The 20,355-nt window shown below is 36.7% G+C and overlaps 1 protein-coding gene and 1 long non-coding RNA gene across 5 annotated transcripts; both read right to left on the bottom strand.

The window, feature by feature from the left end:
* Window positions 1-4,719: 4,719 nt before the first annotated feature.
* On the bottom strand, window positions 4,720-8,076 carry LOC147843999 (uncharacterized). 4 transcript variants are annotated; one of them, XR_015491262.1, is made up of 6 exons: window positions 8,033-8,076; window positions 6,838-6,926; window positions 6,680-6,745; window positions 6,086-6,340; window positions 5,491-5,855; window positions 4,720-4,840 (listed from the first exon to the last, which is right to left on the bottom strand). It is a non-coding gene; the product is annotated as an uncharacterized LOC147843999 (long non-coding RNA). The 4 variants fall into 4 exon arrangements; XR_015491261.1 differs by lacking the exon at window positions 4,720-4,840 and adding an exon at window positions 5,037-5,118 and having other exon boundaries at window positions 5,310-5,855; XR_015491260.1 differs by lacking the exon at window positions 4,720-4,840 and having other exon boundaries at window positions 5,281-5,855.
* A 7,878-nt stretch (window positions 8,077-15,954) lies between these two features.
* Window positions 15,955-18,529, bottom strand: LOC147843998 (alpha-1-antiproteinase 2-like). The gene is made up of 5 exons (XM_087253542.1): window positions 17,874-18,529; window positions 17,053-17,669; window positions 16,696-16,978; window positions 16,428-16,572; window positions 15,955-16,277 (listed from the first exon to the last, which is right to left on the bottom strand). The coding sequence occupies exons 2-5, from the start codon at window positions 17,654-17,656 to the stop codon at window positions 16,071-16,073; spliced, it is 1,239 nt and encodes a 412-aa protein (XP_087109668.1). The 5' UTR covers window positions 17,657-17,669; window positions 17,874-18,529; the 3' UTR covers window positions 15,955-16,070.
* Between the last annotated feature and the right edge of the window lie 1,826 nt (window positions 18,530-20,355).

The following is a 20,355-nucleotide window of genomic DNA, read 5'->3' as shown; positions in this document are numbered from 1 at the left end:
TTATGGTGTGGTCACATTTAGTCTTGTTTGGCTCATTTTCATGAGCAAATCTATTTATTAATCAATGGCCATGTACACACTGTGGAGATTTATAAGTGACAACCACATTTAATTATGGGAGTGGATCGCCTAAATTACTGTTTCGGGTAACCATAGCAGGTGTAAAGAGTCAGTTATTTTGGTATTGACTATTTTTGACCAAAGTACACAACAAAGACCTACAAAGTTTATGAAAAAAACCATCGTTGATGAAGGAGTGGTGTTTTGTTTGCTTTTGAAGTCTGCTTTGCAGAAGTGAAGTGTTGCCAACTTCACATATTATTAATAATAATAATTCCCTACATGTATATAACACTTTTCTGGACACTCAAATCGCTTTACACATTGGGGGGAATCTCTTAATTCACCACCAGTGTGCAGCATCCATCTGGGTGGCACAACAGCAGCCATTTTGCACCAGAGCGCACACCACACACCAGCAGATTGGTGGAGAGGAGACAGTGTGATGAAGCCAATTTTGATATGGGGATAGTTAGGAGGCCATGGTGGACAGAGACCAGTGGGCAAAATTGGCAAGGATGCTAGGGTTAAACCCCTACTCTTTTTTTGAAAGACATTCTTGGATTTTTAACGACCACAGTAAGTCAGGACCTTGGTTTAACGTCTTATCAGAAAGATGGCGCTCACTGACAGTATAGAGTCCCCTTCATTATACTGGGGTGTTAGGACCCACACAGACTGCAGTGCCCACTGCTGGCCTCACTAACACCACATCCGGCAGCAACCTAGCTTTCCCATGTGTTCTCCCATCCAGGTACTGACTGGGTGCAGCCCTGCTTATTACATATTATAAGCAAGGCTTATTATGCATCTTTGAACTTAAGCAGTCCATTCATTCATTCATTTTCCTTTTGGCTTAGTCCCTTTATTAATCTGGGGTCACCACAGCGGAATGAACCGCCAACTCATCCAGGATATGTTTTACGCAGTGGATGCCCTTCCAGCTGTAACCCATCACTGCAAAACATCCATACACACTCATTCACACACACAAACACACTACGGACAATTTAGCTGACCCAACTGAAGATTACATTTGGGTGTTTAATGTGGTTGTCACTCCAATGAGATACTGAACTGTTTGTGTACAGAGTCAAGTCTTTCGTAAAGGTGAACTGACAATCGAATTTATCTTCATTGTGTATGTGGTCATAAAGCATTCCATGTTATTTGGAGTTTTACATGACTTAAAAGATTCGCAACACGTTTGCCAAGCGAATAAAATAAGACTTTATTCAGTCTGCTAAATTAAAATTCATCTAAACATTTGATAATGTGACATTAACCACACTGTATATAGCTGCTGCTATTGTCTACAGGCCGGGATTCTCTGATCTGTGTGCAGTAACCTCTGTGTTGGATCATTTAACAGTGATGTAGTTTGTTTCCGGAGCGCGTGTCGCTCGCTGCTGTTTCTCAGGAAATCTGCCAACAGTAGCCAATGACTGTGCAGCATTCCTGCTGGGGGATCCATTCAGGTTCCTCTGGATCTTGTACCTTCTAGTCAAAAACTGTGGCAGTGTCGTCAGTCTTTTGATGTTGCGTTGAGGCAAAACTAAGCCCCTAAAATGAAAAAGGTGGCTCCTCTAATAACTGTCTATTCTGTTAGACAGTCAATGTGTGGACGCTAACTCTGACATGACCTACAACTCTCAAATTAAATCACAGTGGTCTTTAGTTGAACCCACTAAACCTTTTTCAGCTACTGAGATTGCCTGACATGCATGTAAAGATGGAATATATAAAGAGGAAATAAATATTTATATCTGCTCAACCAAAAAGTGCCTGCTCTTTGTTGATTTCAAAATGTTTTTATGTGTGTGAGGCTTACCTGCCAACATTTGTCACTGTTCGCGCGGGCCAAAAATCTGAGGACGGGGGACAAAATAATGACAAATTGAGTAATCACTCAATTTAAATTTAAATGTCATGACTGTCTTAATAAGGGTCCATATTAAAGGGTCTGTATTGGTACCTCAAAAGTATATATACCTACTAATTTTAAGAGGAACACTTTTGTACTTTTTATATACTAATATGTACCCTTGAGGTATTAACATGGACCTTTTAGGTACAAATTTGTATATTTTGAAAAGGTATCACCCCAGTGACAGCTCGCTTACCTTTATTTCTGAGAGTGTATTGTGTGAATACGGTTAGTATAGAGATGCAATTTGCACTGTAATTATACATTTGCCATGTTTCTGACAAGATGAACTTCATTTGTAAATCCTACTATACCATTTAAAAATGTCCAACAAATGCAAGCTTAAGAGTCATGCTGGAAGTGGAAGGTCATCCAGGTGTTTTTTTTTTTCTTTTTTTTGCTTAAGTATTTTGAGAATACAACCCTCTGTGCTGGGAAACACTCACACACTATGGTCTATTTAGTTCATCTGACAGCAACAGTGCCAACTCTGCCACTGTACCACCCTTCATCATCATCATCATCATTATTATTGGGACATTCTACCGAAAAAGGAACATTTTCACTTATGTGTGACAGGGCCTGACCTTTAAGCTTGTCATCCTCAAAAAATACATGCAAAACCAAGCATAAAATCATACAATTCAATGATAGAATGCATCCTTGGTCGCCGTCAGTCTCTCCTCTTTCAAATGATGACACTTACAAGTCATAGCCTTAAAGATGTATTGCATGAATTTGATGTGAATTTTAATGAAATTTAATGTAAAATTGACAGGACTGACAGATACATGGGGACAATTGTAAATATATTTGTATTAATTATTAGTGGTAAATATTAATAACGCAGTGGCGCAGTAGTTACTTACATTTTTTGAGAGGTGCACGACAGTGACGGCGACGGCCACGGCGAAGGGCTATGCGTCAGCGCCGTAGCATACGCCGGTGTTTGACGCAGAAGTATAAATCAGCCTTTACAGCAAAAAGGTTACTGGTTCGAGCCTCGGCTGGATCAGTTAACTTTTCTGTGTGGAGTTTGCATGTTCTCTCTGCATTCGCTTGGGTTTCCTCCAGGTGCTCCGGTTTCCCCCACAGTCCAAAGACATGTGGTACAGGTGAATTGGGTAAGCTAAATTGTACATAGTGAATGATTGTGTGTGGAGATGGGTTGTGGCTGGAAGGGCATCTGCTGTGTAAAACATATGCTGGATAAATTGGCGGTTCATTCCGCTGTGGAGACCATGGATTAATGAATGACCTAGATGGAAAAAAAATGAATGAATGAATTAGTAGTTTTTATTTGTAAAATGTATTTATAATTGCATATTTTTAATTTGTGTGAATAACAACTTAAACTTGCTATTTCTTTTTTTTTTTTTTTAATAACAGTTTTTAGCATAACAAAAGTATTAAATCTGTAGCTTCAATTGAGCTGAGGACAAGAACAATGACAGGGTTTGTACAGTGTAAAGTGTTTTATTAAAGAACAAAAATCTGAGATCCATATGAATTGCATTTCCTTTACAGAACAACTCCCAGAAATCAACCATCAGTCCATTTTAGACATTTTTGGAATGAAATAATTTCTTTATTCACTGTATTTTAGTTTTTATTTCAGGGACAGATACTGTACGTTTCTGGTAGACTGTCGCCTATATCTCATGCAGATTACTAAATATGAGAAAACAAAAATTGTAGGGTAATTTATATTTTGCATATAAAAAGATATAATGTATAAAAAGGACAGAACCTCTGTATAAATCAAAATAGCATGAACAGTATAGGACTACAATATTTGCATAATTTTGATGTCAATGAAAATAAAATAGGCTTAATTTGAGGCAGTGAATGTAATGTTTAATTTAAATGTTCTGGCTGATTCAGAAAGTAATTCAATCAAGTATTTCTCAAATGTACTCAAACTTTTGGTAAAGGAATTCAAGATAAAAACTCAAAGTGAATAATGAATAAAATTATTAACTAACGTTTGCTTGTTCCTTATATTATTTCTCATATTTACAAATATTCCACTAAATTAAGGGAGACTGAACAAAAACATAATTAGGCCTACATTTTAGCGCAGTGAAAAGGGAAAATGTTTTTTTTTTTCTCTCTCTCTGGTAGACACTGGTGGACACTACACAGTAGATGGCGATAATACACCATAAACGTTTTTGTTACACGCCATTAAAGCGAGGGAAAAGAAGGATGGAGTAGGCGGATGTTGTTCTTGCACGCCACACATGCGCATAAAACCCAATAGTATGATCCTGCACAACTGGAGTAGCTGCACTCTCAGGACCGCATGTTTAGGCCCGCATTTTTAGGACCCTAGTTTTTTGCAGAAGCGCCACCTACCGGATTGGATGACAAAGTGAAACTGCATTTCTAGGACCCGTTTTGTAACTGCGCCACCTACCGAATTGGATTATATAGCGGAAACTTTCAGGCACTTTTATTACAGAGGTTAAAGTGTAAAACGCCTGCTTTAAGTAACAATTTTAAAATGAAACAATTGAATTTACACCTAAAATATAAATGAATAAATAGAGTTGAGTGCCTTAAAAGTCTTAAATTCCTTGAAAAATACTGTATATTGATGAACCCCATTATATTGAACAAATTAGCTCAGTATTAAGGAAAATAAATTGAAATCAAATGGGTTCAGCATTTGCAGTTACTAATTTAAAACCAGGTTGTAAAGGTTTTAGAGAGACAAGACGCAAGAATGATTCAAGAATGTACATTTATATAAATATCCACACTTTTTTTTTTATTAATGCAATTCAACCACAAAATTGACCCCACTGTTTATTCAGTTGCTGCATTCAGACTGGCTGTAGACTTTAGCTCCTGTGAATGAGAGTGAAGAAGAAAGTTCAAGTATATATATATATATATATATATATATATATATATATATATATATATATATATATATACACACACACACACACACACACATATATACATACATATATACATACATATAAATACACACACACACACACACACACACACACATATATATATATATATATATATATATATATATATATATACATACACACTGGGGTAAATAAGTATTCAACAAGTTCCCATTATTCTCAGAAAACATATTTCTAAAGGTGCTATTGACCTGAAAACCAAAAAAAAAAATATATGAATAGAAAACAAATCTAATTACTTTACAAATTGTTATCAACATCTGGTGAAAATTTCAAGTCAACAGCACCTTTATAAATATGTTTTCTGAGAAAAATGGAAATGTGTTGAATATTCAATTCAATTTCAATTAATTTCATCTTTATTTCTAAAGCACTTTTACAATGTAGATTGTGTCAAAGCAGCTTAACATTTATTAAATTCAGTTCAGTTCAGCGTGGTTTAGTATTCACTGCTGAAAGTCCAAACACAAAAAAAAAAGCAAATCCATCGATGCACAGTTACACAAGTCCTAAACCAAGCAAGCCAATGGCAACAGTGGAGGAACAAAACTTTACCAATTGATGAAAGGGAAGGAATAAACCTTGAGAGAAACTAGGCTCAGTTGGGCACAACCATTTCTCTTCTGGCCACACTTCACATGCAGAGCTGCAGTCTAGGCGCTGGAGGCAAACACTGGGCGTCCATCGTAGAGAAGCTGCAGGTGTGAGTAGGTCACCAGCTGGTTTTCAGGCTGGACCACAGGGTCAATGCGGGCACTCATCTGTCACTGGGGTCTTTCATTAATCAGTCTCATGCTCTCCACTTCTCCATGACCACCACAGCATCTGCTCATGATACGGTCTGTTTCAGGATTATGGATACATTTAGAAGTCCTCTATGGTGGCATCATCTCTTCACAGGTTACGATCTCTAGAGGCCTCTGGATGAATATCCCCAGGTGGAAATAGGGAACAAGGAAAATAATTAGCGCAGCTGCTGTTCATAGTGTATTTAAACAAGAGATATTAAATATCAAGACAAAAATGAAGTGCTAAGAGATAAAATAGCAGTTATATGAATAAACATGAAACGCACATGATTATTTATAACAAAATGTCTGGTTAAGACAGCAAGAGTGTTCCCTCCAAGTGGTTTGTCAATCCCACTCACCCGCATAGAGCACATAGGGCAGCACAGTGGTTAGCACCGTCGCTTCACAGCAAGAAGGTTGCTGGTTCAAGCCCCGGCTGGGCCAGTGGTCATTTCTGTGTGGAGTTTGCATGTTCTCCCCATGTTCAAGTGTATGAGTGTAAATGGGTGTTTCCCAGTACTGGGTTGCAGCTAGAAGGGCATCCGCTGTGTAAAACATATGCTGGATAAGTTGGCGGTTCATTCTGCTGTGGCAACCCCTGATAAATAAAGGGACTAAGCCGAAAAAGAAAATGAATGAATATATATATTCTTGAATATGTAAAACAATGTATATGAACTCAAAAGGTTAATCAATTGTTATGAAATTAAATTCAGATTAATATTTAATATAAGAGGTATAATAACAAACATTTACTTTACAGTGTAAGCTATAATATATATATATATATATATATATATATATATATATATATATATATATATATATATATATATATATATATATATATATATATATATATTTCTGGCTTAAGCGTATGCACTGTTGGGAGAACCAAACAGGAAACTTTACTCCCAACTGCATATTTTTAAGTTTATAAGAGCAATACCCACCTATTGAATGGTCTCCCTTCTTTCGTCAGTTGTTTGTAAATCTGTCTGTTAAATTCTTTTACTTCACTGAAATAGAGAACAATCACTGTTGAGTTAACATATATACCAGTAACAAAAAGGCTCTTTGAGCATTGTGCCAAAATTAACCATATTCTGACCTGTAATGATAATCTTTACCAGAAAGAAAGACCTGCTCAGCATTATCCAAAGACCAGCTCCTCAAGACACCCAGAGGATGTACGATGGCCTATGAAAAAAAAATCATTTAAATATGAACTAAAATACCACCACAGAACAGCAAATCATTTTACATGGATTCATAAATGAGTAGCACCCAGCATGCAGTTTATATACTTATTTGGCCAGACATTCCTCTGGAAAATGAACACCACAGATAAGCTGCACTTCTTCATAGATATGCTATAAACTCAAGAACACAGCTAGCATTTGTAACTGTATTTATAAACTGCTTATCAATGTCTATTAAATGTAGAGTTAATGCTAAACAAATAAAATATTAATAAATTAACTAGTTATTAAATGCTTAATAATTATTTATTTATAGTATGCAGATGTTATAAAGTGTTACTCAACAGTTTGAGATAACCTCAATGAAAATCATCCTGTAGTTTGTTTTCTTTTCCTCCTACAATGAGCCTAAGCAATCCAATCATATTGGCCATAACTTCTTATTCGCCAGGTAAAACATACCTGATATATATTAAAGATATGAGACTTTATATGGTTAAGACCTGCAGAATAAGCCTAACTTTCAGAATCTCATTCATCACTGTAAAACGATGACAAAACATCAGGCTAATAACACATACAGTATTGTGGGGCAAACAGGCAGTCAGCACAATTTTTAATGTGCTAATGTAATACAACGAATAACACGAATTCAGTAAAATATAGATAAATCTAAAACTCTTACATCAAACGTGCTTTTACCATCTTAGTTTAATACATGTCACTAAGCACATTAGCCGTTAACGTTAAGTCAACAAGCCATTAACTAAATCAACAATGTTTCATTAAACCATGGTCACGAGCTACGAACGTCGTAGCATTTAATCAAACTAGAAAACGAACTCTAGAAAATTATTAACAGTTATAACAGCTCTCACTCTGGCTGTGTAAAATTATCCATATTTATTATTATAATATTTTATTCTTCTTCTGGAAAAAATATCGTCACGTAACATTTTTGTCCCAGACCCTTAAAAGTGGGATAAATCATACAGGCTAATCTGGCATTTCTGCATAAACTCACTGTATAAAACAGCAGCATTACAAAATAAACACATACTTTAACAGTTTAAAATAAAACTTAATAGAAAAATCGGTACTTACACTTTCCTTGTCATCCGTGTCGTCCATTAGCGCATCCATGATCCAATCCGACAGGTGACGCTGTCACAAAAAACTAGGGTCCTAAAGATGCGGTCCTAAAAATGCGGTCCTGAGAGTGCAGCCACTCCAGTTGTGCAGGAATACCCTTCTCATAAAACCAGCATCAAGGTGTTCAGCAGGTGTGGCAAAACGGCGAACGACAACGTAAGTAAACAAATTATACGTAATAAAACGCGACTATTATTGTGAAAATGATTTATTGTGAATAATAAGCACCTTTTGTGATCTACATGTGCTAGTTTTGCATCATTACGGACAGGTTGGATTAGCACTCTTTGCTTGTATTGCACATTACAAAAAAACACTTTGTATACATGCTTTTTATGCATATTTGTTTTTGAGTAGAAAATAAAACCATTTTATTTTTTCACGACGTGCAATAATTACTAAATAAAAAAACTCAATCAGGCTAGTGCTGGGGCCTCATTTATAAAACTTTTTGGAGAAACCTTCCTAAATTAGTATTTTCATCATTATAAATTGACTACCTGATTCTGATTCACAAGCTCTCAACTAGTTTTGACTAAATTCCTGACCTGATTAGATTTAATGAATGTGGCACTTGTGGGAGGAGTTGGATATCTACTGCAGATTGCTGTGAGCCGTTCTTGCTTTCAACAGCAACCTTTCCCGTGGTTTCCTATCTTTTGAGGCACCAGTGTAGACAAAAGTCAAGTGAACACCGAGAGACTGAATGCAGGCGAGAGAGAGCGAATGCGCATGCTAGAGACCGAGTACACGTGAGAGAGACCGAATGTGCACGCGCCTCATACTATCCAGGTAGGCGTAGCACTGCGTGGCCTCAGGAAGCAACCGGACTGCAGGGTGATAGCTGTGACAACTTTTGCACATCTCAACCTCCTATCTGCCAGCTGACATCAACAGTGAAGTGGTAAGAAGATGAATCATTAAACAACATCATGGTACCATAGCAGCAGCTTAAACTGTCAAAAGGAAAAACAAGTCAAGCATGTTGAATTGGCGTAAAATGATCAACTATTTGTACAAAACATGATCTAAAACATTGTCATGCATTTAATCATAATTTTAAAATCACACATGGTGTATTTATTGGAGCAGTGCCACACACGATTGAAAATGTACACCATAGCCTTTGGTGATTTAAAAAAAAAGTTTAACATTGAAAATATGTTGGTCTGAACACCAATCTCCATCAGTGAAAAATTAATAGACAACAAACCATTGCTCAAAAATAGACTAGTCTTCATCTAAACCACTATTGCACATCTACATATACAGTAGTCAACATTTGAAATAAATAATATTATTGAACAACACCCATTCTTGTCTAAGGAATGAAGGTCTACATCTCCTCCAGGAGCCTCCGCTCAGTGAGTGAGCGCCACCTTGTGGTACCATTACAGAGAGGCTATAAGTCACTTTTTAAATCCTTTTCAAAACCAGGACTCCTCTTCTCTCCCTCACCACACTACATGACCATCTAAAAACATGCAGTTCTGAGTGTGCCTCACACACACAGGTGAGTGGGCTTGACAAACCACCTTTAGAAAACACACTCTTGCATCTCTATGAAACTAACTGACACACACACCAGTTAAATAATTAAATAATATATTTTTAATATACATGTATGAAAGCAGAATTGGAATCAGTCAACTGTTGCATGGCTATTTAGAAACAGGCTATTTAGAAACAAAATTATCTAGTCGATAAACAATACAAACTTACAACAGTGGACATGAAAGTTAGATCCCCCAGCTTCTGTTCAAAAGTCTCAAGGTCAGTCTGCATTGTCAGTGGTAAGTGAGATTTTGATATTTATATTTTCAGTACTATGAAAAACATTTGTTGCAGAATATAGGCACATATCAGTCAGAAGTAAAATAGTATCTGTAAAGGGCTGATGCAGTTCTTTTCTGCGAAGCAAGTTCATACAGTATCTGTCCAGACTTATCAACTCTCAAGCCTGACGTGATCCTTCTTGGTAGGAGTGAAAACCTACAGCTGTACCAGTTTTTGTAATGATTTGAAAGAGAGTAAGACAGTCAAATAAGTATGCTTGCAGTATTTTAGTAAAGGAGGAAAGTCAAAGTTACATGTATTTATCACTACATCAGTGTCTCTCAAACATTCCTCCTGTAGGGGAAGGTTCTGAACCCCACCTGTCTGCAGTCACACAAACAAAACAAACTTGGGTTTAAGTCTAACGGAGGTTTCAAACCTATTAAAAATACTTTTTTTGTTGATCACGTCCACTTGGGGGTGTCAAAATAAATAGTTTTTTGTTGCAACACGATGCAGACACTGACAATTTGGTATTAGTTCTGTAATGGATTGTTTCCACTCAGTGGTATGGGTCAGTATGGTTAGGTTCACCTTTATCAGACTTGTCTCCTCTGCCAAATGGTACCCCTTTGGTAGGCACTGTGTTAGACGAAGTTGGAATCAATGTCTTTCTTGCTTGAAGAAATGTACAAGTAAATTAGTATGGGTCATTCACATATCATATGAGAAGCACTTCTCACAAACCAGGTGCTTTATACAGATAAATGCTTATGCATAATTGTAATTATTAACATTTTTATGAACAGGATTTAATTATAGCTGCAGACCAATTATAATCATAAACGGCCTACTGTAACATTGGCAATTACATAAAATAAATAACATGAATGCATACAGACCCTTACCTTCTCCAAAATGTTACCAATTTATAGTGTAAAATTGCTTGTATGCTTATACGCTGCTTATACGCAATAGGTGTGTTTGATCAAGGTTGCAGCTGAGATCTGCTAGTAGGTAGATCTCCATAAACAGGATTAGGCACCCCTGTCTTAAAATATTTTGGCATTTACCTATACAGGTTGAGGCAACTAACCCAAAAAAATGGAAAATATGAGTAAAATTGTTAATGGAGGACTTGTCACGACACTAGACGAAAAGGATCCAATTGCAAGTGTTTAATAAAACTGAAAAATGTAACAAAGGATATCACTGGAGTGAACTGGGGCCTGTTTCAGAAAGGAGGTTAAGTGAAAACTCAGAGTATTTTAACCCTGAAATGGGAGAAACTCTGGGTTTTCCGTTTCAAATTGGCAGGTTTGTTAAACTCGAGAAAGTAGGGTAAGTCAAGCCTGTTTCTGAAAGAGAGGTAACTTTAACTCAGAGTCAGTTACTGTGGTAACTTACTCTGTGAACCTAACCTGGTCAGAAGCAGGTTTTATTCTCTAAACTCAGAGTTTCTGTTGGTCTCCTCCCCTTTTTTAAAGATGAAGTGGTAATTCTCGCCTTAGCCTTAAGTTTCCACCCACCTATTTTAATGCTCATTTTGGAGATATGCATAAAAACCATTGATGGAAACGCATAAAACTTTTGAAAATATGCATAAAAAACACATGCAAAATTGAGTAGGATACGCCCCCACGCCCCCACGTGTTCACTGTGTGTCAGCATTGTCTTCTGAGGCGCAAGTACATTTATTAAATAAAGAAATAAGTGACGCAGCTTCTTTTACCACAGTAAATTCTGTTTTAACTGTTGATATTTGGCACCAGTTAATTAGGAAGTGACGATTTTGTTCTCTTTAACTCGTTGGATGGAAACGCTGCTTTATACTCATCTTTTATGCAATATTCCAGTTTTGCACATAAATTTATGTAATATATTTGGATGAAAACATAGACATTGCCTACCTTTTAGTCACACACAGAACAATAAATAATTACCCTTAATTCACTGACCTTCGACATGTACTAAATATATGTACTATATCAACCTCTATCACTTGATAAGTAAAAAAGGCAGACACAAGTGCACGATTAAATCTATTAAAACTGATAAACGTGTATAAAAGTTTAGAAAAAAATTATAAACATCACACATTACATTACTTAGTTTATTATACTTAAATATTTAAATATTTTAAATGTAAAATTACGCATTTACTTGAGCAGCTGTTTTCCCAGGCTAACTTTCTCGATTTCACTGATGGTTGCTTCTTTTTAAATATATATGCTCATATTTGCTATAACTTTGCATGAGCACATCAAATTCAGCTGGAGAAAGAAATGGTGATCTCTTTTTTTAAGATGTTGCCTTGATCACTCGTAATATCTGCGCTCCATTAATAATGCCTTTTTATAGTGATGGTGCGCGCGCTTAACTCTGAGTTGGTCTACTCCAATGACTGTAAAAAATATGGACGACGCGACAGCCCTTTTTCCCATTGAACGCCTTGAGGGCAAAACGCCTGCTTGACGGGCACAAACTGTCGCAAAAGACTGCTGAAATTGGAGCCAGACATGCGCAGAAGGATTGTCTGATGGAGCCAGAGGAGGAGCCGCGAAAATGAGCAGAGTCGAGCTTCCAATCAAACGCTTTATGTAAAATCAACTACGCCCCCCGAACTTCTCAGCATGCGTTTGCTGTCATATCAACACAAATGGATGTAATAACGTTAACAAATATGAGGGTTTTATATATTCAATCGCGCCAGCTCCAGGCCGCAGCGCATAACCTACTCGCGGCGTCGCGGGCTGATTCCGGCTCGCATGCGGCAGCGCCTGCTCGCTCGGCCGCCGCATCTGGCTCGATTGACTCGGGCTGGAATTGGGTAGTGAGTCCAGGCATCCGGAGTAGGTCCAGCAGAGGTAACATTAGTCAGTCTGAGCTCTAAGAGATAAGTCTCCGGCAGGCGAGAATCTAGCCGGAACTGTGTTTTGCTATCTGGGTGGCTAGGCGTGTATCAGCAAACTAATAAAGCCCGAAAAAAGCCCTGAACTTAGCGAATAAACAGTGTTCCACCAGGATCATGTATGTCAGAAACTATAGTTTACTGCTGAACTCATTTTGTCATGGTAAAATAACACAGAAATCGAATAATAACATTTCAGTCTACTTCAGTCTCCTGCCGAAGCTCAGACGCCGCGCTTTGGGAAACTGTCAATCACAGCTGTCAATCACGATGACACGCCCAGCATTAAATTACTGCTAAAAACAAACTGTTTACAAAAATGAGGATCTACACCTATTTCAGCACAATAACCAGTGCCTTAATCGACCAGAACTATCTTTCGGGACATTTTATTGCAAGTGTAATATTTTTTTTTATTTGGGCTCAAGTCTCCTTCATTAACACGGAGGAGGCGGGCTTTATGACTTGTACTGCAGCCAGCCCCCAGGGGGCGATCTAACGGCCGAAACCTTCACTCAAACGTAGGCTTGCGGCACACTTGGTCTACTCAAAGTTGATTGACCTAACTCAGATCAGCTGTTCTGAAACCGAAAACTCTGAGTTTTTAATCTCTCGGTAAATCAACTCAGAGTTCAAGTTTTAACTCCGAGTTGTTTGAACTTCCTTACTGAAACAGGCCCTTGGAGACAAAAAAGTTATAAACAAGAGAGTTACGGGTCACAATGAAGACATCAATGAACAACGAAGGATTCTGGAAAACAACATACAGAAACAAGACAAACAACGGACTGATAACCAGAACATACCACATGAGGAAATATATAGCCAGGCAAATAAGGACCAGCTGGAAGATGATTAAGTCAACTGATGACATCAGCTGATCCTAAAGCACGCTGTCAACACAAAAGGTAAACAAACACACACCCTCACACATGACAACACACAAGGCAAGATAACATACAGGAGGAACACACAGATCCATAAACCGTGACAGGACTAGAAAGCAGGAAATTGTTACCAAAAATGTCTTTAAGGGGAAGGGCCTTAATTATTAACTTTGATCCGTTTAGAGCCGCACCTGCTGGAGTTTTAGAGAAAATAGAAGGCAAAATGATTTTTTTTTCTGGAATAAATTATATTGGGTACCTAAGGCTGTGCTATATCTTCTAAAAGAAGAATGTGGAGAATGTGTTATTGATTTGAAGAGTAGAAAAGCAGCTTTTAGGCTACAATTTGTGCAAGTTTGTGGATGTGGTTTTGGAAAACTTTTTGGTGGATGAGTTTTGGAAAGGTCCTTGCCTTCCCTGGACTGTTCAAAATTTGAATTAAAGTTCATCTCTATAGGAGATTGTCAGAAAAGCTTGGTGTTTAGTGAAGAACAAAAGAGTGTCTCCCAAGTCTCTACATTGGTTTTTAGAAGAACCACTAATCGATGGTGCATATTTAGACCTATGTGATGATAAATCACCTGGTTTATAACAGCTGCTTTTTAATGCAAAGATGGTAAAAATGAAGAACCTAATAATAGAAGTGCTGGGGAAACTCAGGACAATACTGATGCAGTTGTTTAAAGACTGAGTATAAGATCAACAATGAAAGTTAATCTCTTGCTTAAAAAATCGAGAGAGACTGAATCAAGAATTTATGCTATGATGGATGTTTTTTAAAGTTTGATCATACAACAAACTCTTTCAGGAATGGAAAACTTTTCACAGACTTCAAAGATTACAAGAGACTATGTTCTTATTCAGTCTGTATGAACTTGCATAAAATTTGTGTAAAAGTGATAAATAATGAAAAATTACAATGTGTAGATATGCCCTAGGGAGTGCATTTAAGTGTTTGAACAAAGACTGTCTTTGGTTTTAAGTATGGATAAAAGAAAAAGGGTGTTTTGTTAAATTATTTATAAGAACAAGCAAAACTGTTTTTAGTATATGGATATGGTGTAGAAGGCAGAAGATTTTGCATGTAACCATTTAATAAGTTGACTTTTAAATGTCTTATAAGAGCAAGGATAAGGCATGATTTAAATATTTTTTTAATCCATGAAAATGACAAGTTTGAAGGCATTTGGAGTATAAAAATGTATATGGGAGTATAAAAATATGTTGTCTTGAGTTAAAAATAATGTATTGCTTTTGTTGTTGTTTTTTTGCTGAGAACATTGCATAATTTGGAACTGTTTTGCCTTAATGAAATGTTATGTTGTTTAAAAGTTTGTATTGAATAAAGGTGTTAAATTTTTTTATTCCCTCTCATTGTGGACCTTCGACTTGATGCCTTGTTTGTGTGGTAATGTTTCTTTTTCTCCTCTCTCAGCCTTTTAAAGTGATACTTGTGGATTCAGACACGAGTGCATTGTTCTGCAGTGTCTGTTCTTCAGAAGTTCAGGTCCCACACAATACAAGCACAGTCAGAAACCAGTCGATCTTTGTGCCTTCCTCAGCAAATTAAATGAAATCAGCAAATGTAGCATTATATTGTATTTTTCTCTATCTGGATTCTTTCCTTTTTCATTGCCCTTCACTCACTGCTTTTTGACTGTGTCCTATGTTTGTGTTGTTCGGACCTTGATGACTTGTCTGAAATACACTTGATAATCACCTCATGAGTCAATTCCTCCTCTTCATCTTCCCCTAAGTGCTTTGTCATTTAATTGCCATCTATTATTCTGTTGATGGTATTTTTCAAGACACTTTTTTGTCAATCTTTTTCCTCTATTCTTTTTGACATCTAAAAATACACATAAATTGATCGAAGTTTACAGATTATGAGTCATTGAAAAACACCAACAATATATTTTAAGATGGCATTTCAGTCCTTAATTAATTAAATATATCAGTTAAATACTATTGTGTTTGCATTGTAGTAGACATGATATATTTTATATTACCAAAATGTGACAATGTTTGGGAATATAGCACCTTTTTATATTTGGTGGATCAAATTTTCAACACTTTTTTTTTTGTAACATAAGGAATGAGTAATTATGCTTTTTCAATAAAAAAAAAACATTTTATTTAATAAAATTTGTAAAGATAAAAATTGTATTTCAACTATCACAACTTGCTATTAGGAAATAGTTTCTAGCCAAAAAGCATATTAGTAATTCAATGAGAGCAGCCATTTTGAAAAGGTAAAGAAAAGCCCTTCCAATGTCTGCAGTGTCATGAAAAAAAAAAAATTATTAGTCATCCAGTTTTTAATATTTACTGCACATAAAATATACATATACAATTTGTTTTGTCGTCATTTAACTATCAATGAAAAGCGAACTAACTGTGTATTTGTATTGTTATATTAGCTAGTAGGTTTTTCATTTGGGTTGACAACTTTCCCAAAGAAAAGGATGTTGTCATTTGTTTGATCTGTGATAAAGATCATGAATGGACGATCAAAACTCAAAGTACTCAATGGGCTGTAGGACAGTTGTCTGAATTGAACTGTTGTCACTGCTGCTGCGGTGGTTCCTTTCTCATCGATATCCAGAGTGGCTTTATGCACAACCTAAAGTCAATAGATTATATTTACAATAAAATATTTAAATAGATTGTTTTATTGAAAGCCATTTTTAAAAAGTTTCCCAGAACACTGGGAAAGGGCATTTTAGAAAACAATGTTGTGTGAATGTACCCATTTGGGGATTTGAGACTTTACCTTTGAAATGAAGATCTTTTCCTCTGAAACTCCTGTAAAGTCTGCTTTATCTGAAAACATATCAGCCATTCCCATTCCTTTCAAAATATCATTCAGGAAGTATGATGTTTTCAGAGAAAGCTTGGGGACGTAGATGTCAACTTTTCTGCAAGAAAAATAGAAGTCACTGGTTAAAGATGACTGGGTAATCCATTTGATAATTGCACTATACTTAAACCACTTGAATGAAAAAATCGAGATGTTCTTAATATTGATGAAGACAAGAAACCTTTCAAAAGCACTTCTCTTCCACTTTTCAATGTGTTGTCTAGAGATTGTCATCTCTAGATCTTCTATGGTTTTTCGCCCCATGTGAACATCTGGAACAGCCAGAAACATGGAGAAGGAATCGTTGTAGTCAAGACAGAGTACTTTAATGGACAGTTCAGCATCATAGTAGACTTTGAGGTATTCATACTGGTGCATCATTTGCACTGGAACGGTGGTCTTATCATCTATATGAAATGTACTCTCACAGGTTTTTTCTGGGTTAAAAGGCTTGTCCCATTTTCCTACAGAAAAAAAAGAGGAATTATTTAAGAAAGTCTAATTTTTCTAAACTCTAACAGTTTGACTGTGCATTTACCTTTAAAATATATGTATGTGAGAAGAAACATCAAAGTATCCTTTTCCAGATCATCGACAGCTTGATTGATTTTTCCATGTGTTTTTTCCTCCACATATTTATTAATTTGATCGACTGTTTCTTTGACCCTGAAATCTACAGTGAAGCCATCAGTGTGGTAAAACTCCTTCATGTCCTCCAGAAACTTGGAATGAGGCTTAAATCGGTCGCTTGCATAAAGAGCAGTGCCGATATCGATGTCCACTCCTGTCCTATTGCCGATGTCTTCCAGGAGACTGTGAAACAGCTGGTGCATTTCCTCAGTGCTGAAGATTGCACTGTTGTAGCCAATGCCACTGAGAAGCTGCTGTTTGGTGTCTCCACCGGCTCCTAAAGTAAGCTTAGAAAGGGCCATAGACACAGTGAACGGAGAGAAGAAGATGTTTTTGGACTGATAGTCAGGCGATTCTATAAGCCTCTTGTACAGGTGAAAAGCGAAATCGTTGTTAATGTTTATCAATGACGGGAGTTTAGCGCTAATGGGAGGTTGTTGTAAAGTCTCTTGATTCCCACAGACAACTATTGCAAAACCACAAATCCACAAAAATACACCGTTCTGTTCCATGATCTTGAAGTCTCTGAGAAGAAATTTAACAGAGTTTAGCAACATGTTGGTGACAATGAGGACATGTTTATGACAGTTTGACGCATCAGTAACGATGAACAACTCATCATACTGCTGTATTTTCTGTCTTCTAATGTTCATCCAAAAGATCAGATTTACATACATTATCAAACACAATTATTCAATAATTCAGAAATCAAGCACAGAAATGTCCTACCTCTTCAGACAGCTGTTGTTCCTCTTTTCTAAAACTAGACTGAGTTATAAAGCCTGAGCTCTTACAGTTTGTTTGATCCTAAAACAACCTTTAGTCTGTTTACTTTTTTTTTACTTTAATAAGAAAATAAATTATTAACCTTTAAGAAAGTCCTCAAATCAGCAGTCAATAAATGGTCACAGGCCATCAGCATTTAACCTTAATGAGGAGAAGACTGTACATTTTGCACTTGTTGTATCTGTAATCATTTTTCAGTCTAATCACATCATTATTTAATTGAATTGTGTTTATGAATGTATTATGAAAATTAATTTGGGATTTACTGTACTAAAAGTGTAGTAACGGTTTTAGTGCATCAAATCTGATTTGTAAAACCACAGTTTGATTACAAGTACCAAGCTATTCAATTTTAAAAATAAAAGCGTTAACATGTCATTGATGTTGATAAGGTAAAGGGTCTAATGGAAAGGTCATCACAGCTGACCAATCAGCAAATATTATTTTATATAAAATATTTTGATTACCCAATAGACGACCTATATTATTATGCAATTGGTTTAAAGGGTGCATGTCAGCAAATAAGTGATAAGCGACATTGATCCACTTTCTGCACAAATACACACAGATGATTGTGTGTGGGCTGGGTTAAGGAAAGGAAAGCCATTGACCTTCAAGATTAGCAAATCATTTATATAAAAAAAATTTGACTGTTATATGGCAGCATAACACCAGTTTGTTTTTTAAAGAGCCCATATTATACATGAAATAGGGTCATATCTTGGTTGTAAGGGTCTCTAACAACAGTCTAATATGCATGCAAGGTTAAAAAACACTTTCATGGTCTCATAGTCTGCATTTATTTTTACCTAATTATTCCAGAGACTCCCGTATGAATCGTCCAGTGATTCATTTGTTCCCAAACCCCTCCTTAGCGCGAAGCTAATCTGCGCTGATTGGACCGATGACAGCCTGTTGCGATTGGTCGACTGCCTTCAGTCAGAGTGAAAAGCCAAACAGCTAATCAGCAATATAAAAGTAATCACAGTTCATACACGCTCGATAGTGTAGGCATGGATTTTAGCTGCCAGTTAGTCAATGTAAATACAGACGATGGACTTGAAAATTCAGACGACTATTTTATTGAGCAAAAACTCCAAAAACTGTCGAGGAAATCACATAGCTTGTTTCACTCTGCTCTTTTCACAGACACACACACACACACACACACATTGCCCTCGTCCTTGCGCGTGCGCACACACACACAAACACACACACATACCTCCGGACGACAGCGCACGTGCACACACACACTACCCTCGTCCACGGAGCTCCGTAAACAAAGCAGCACGCGTCGCGTTTTTAACGTGACTTTGCACGCGATAAGAGAATATAGCCAGTTAATCTGATACAGTACACGCGATTACAAGTAACAAATCACAACTAAATACATTTGCAAGCTAGAGTAAACGAGGCAACTTTAATCGCTCGTACTTACACTTGAGAAATGGAGGAAGAAACCTATCCTGACATCCAGCAGTAAGTTACTCTTCCTTTAACTGATCCTTCCTTTAACAAACGCAGATGAAGTATTCTTTGTAGCATGTAGTTTCCAGTAGTTTCCAACTGCTGGGTTATAATGCTGAGGTTTCATCTTTGGGTAGAGACTAGATAATATCCATCTGCAGTGTGACTTCAATCGACCGGCATGTTTGTGTGCGTGTGTTTGTGGGTGTGTGTGTGTTTGTGGATGTGTGTGTGTGTCTGGGTTTCTGTGTCAGAGGGCGGGGCCTCAGGTTTGAAATCTCCCGGGTTTGCGCGTGCACGTGAATAACTTGGGTTTCGTTCGTACATCATGGCGAAACACCTAATGACTCGGTATCAAGGCGACTCATTTGAAGCTCTATGAGTCGACTCTTTTTTAGATGAATCAACCGTTTTAAACACTGTACTCTTACAGATTTAAGCCTTAGCTGGATACTTCACTTCACTTAGAGCTGTGTTACACACTATATGAATAATACCATAATATGAACCATAATATGGGCTCTTTAACACCAAAGAGGATTTGTGTTGGTGAAAGTTGTTGGAAAATTAAATAGGTGTTATTATTTACTGCATGGTTACTTTCTGATGTGTGGCTCAGTGGTTAGCACTGTCGCCTCAAAGCAAGAAGGTTGGTACTAAAACCCGGTGCCATTATAGCACCGGTACCTTTTGACCGGTATGTACCAGATCAAATCCGTAAGCTAATGTAATTTCATAACGCAAATCTTAAATTCATGCCAACCAACAAATGATCAAAGAAAATATATTAATGTATTTCAAATATACAAAATATGAATTGATGTTTACTTTAAACTTAAATTATATTGTTCTATTCAAATAATTTTTAAAAAGATTTTGTCAAAAACAGATTTTTCTAGAGTCATACACCATTTTGTGGCCAAAAAGTATTGGTTCAGGCACCATTTTGGCACTGGTA

This window comes from Danio rerio, chromosome 5, assembly GCF_052040795.2.
Source record: "Danio rerio strain M-AB ecotype USA chromosome 5, GRCz13ab, whole genome shotgun sequence".
NCBI classification, from domain to species: domain Eukaryota; kingdom Metazoa; phylum Chordata; class Actinopteri; order Cypriniformes; family Danionidae; genus Danio; species Danio rerio.
The sequence above is the reverse complement of the archived record's forward strand: the minus strand, read 5'-3'. Positions and strand labels throughout refer to the sequence as shown.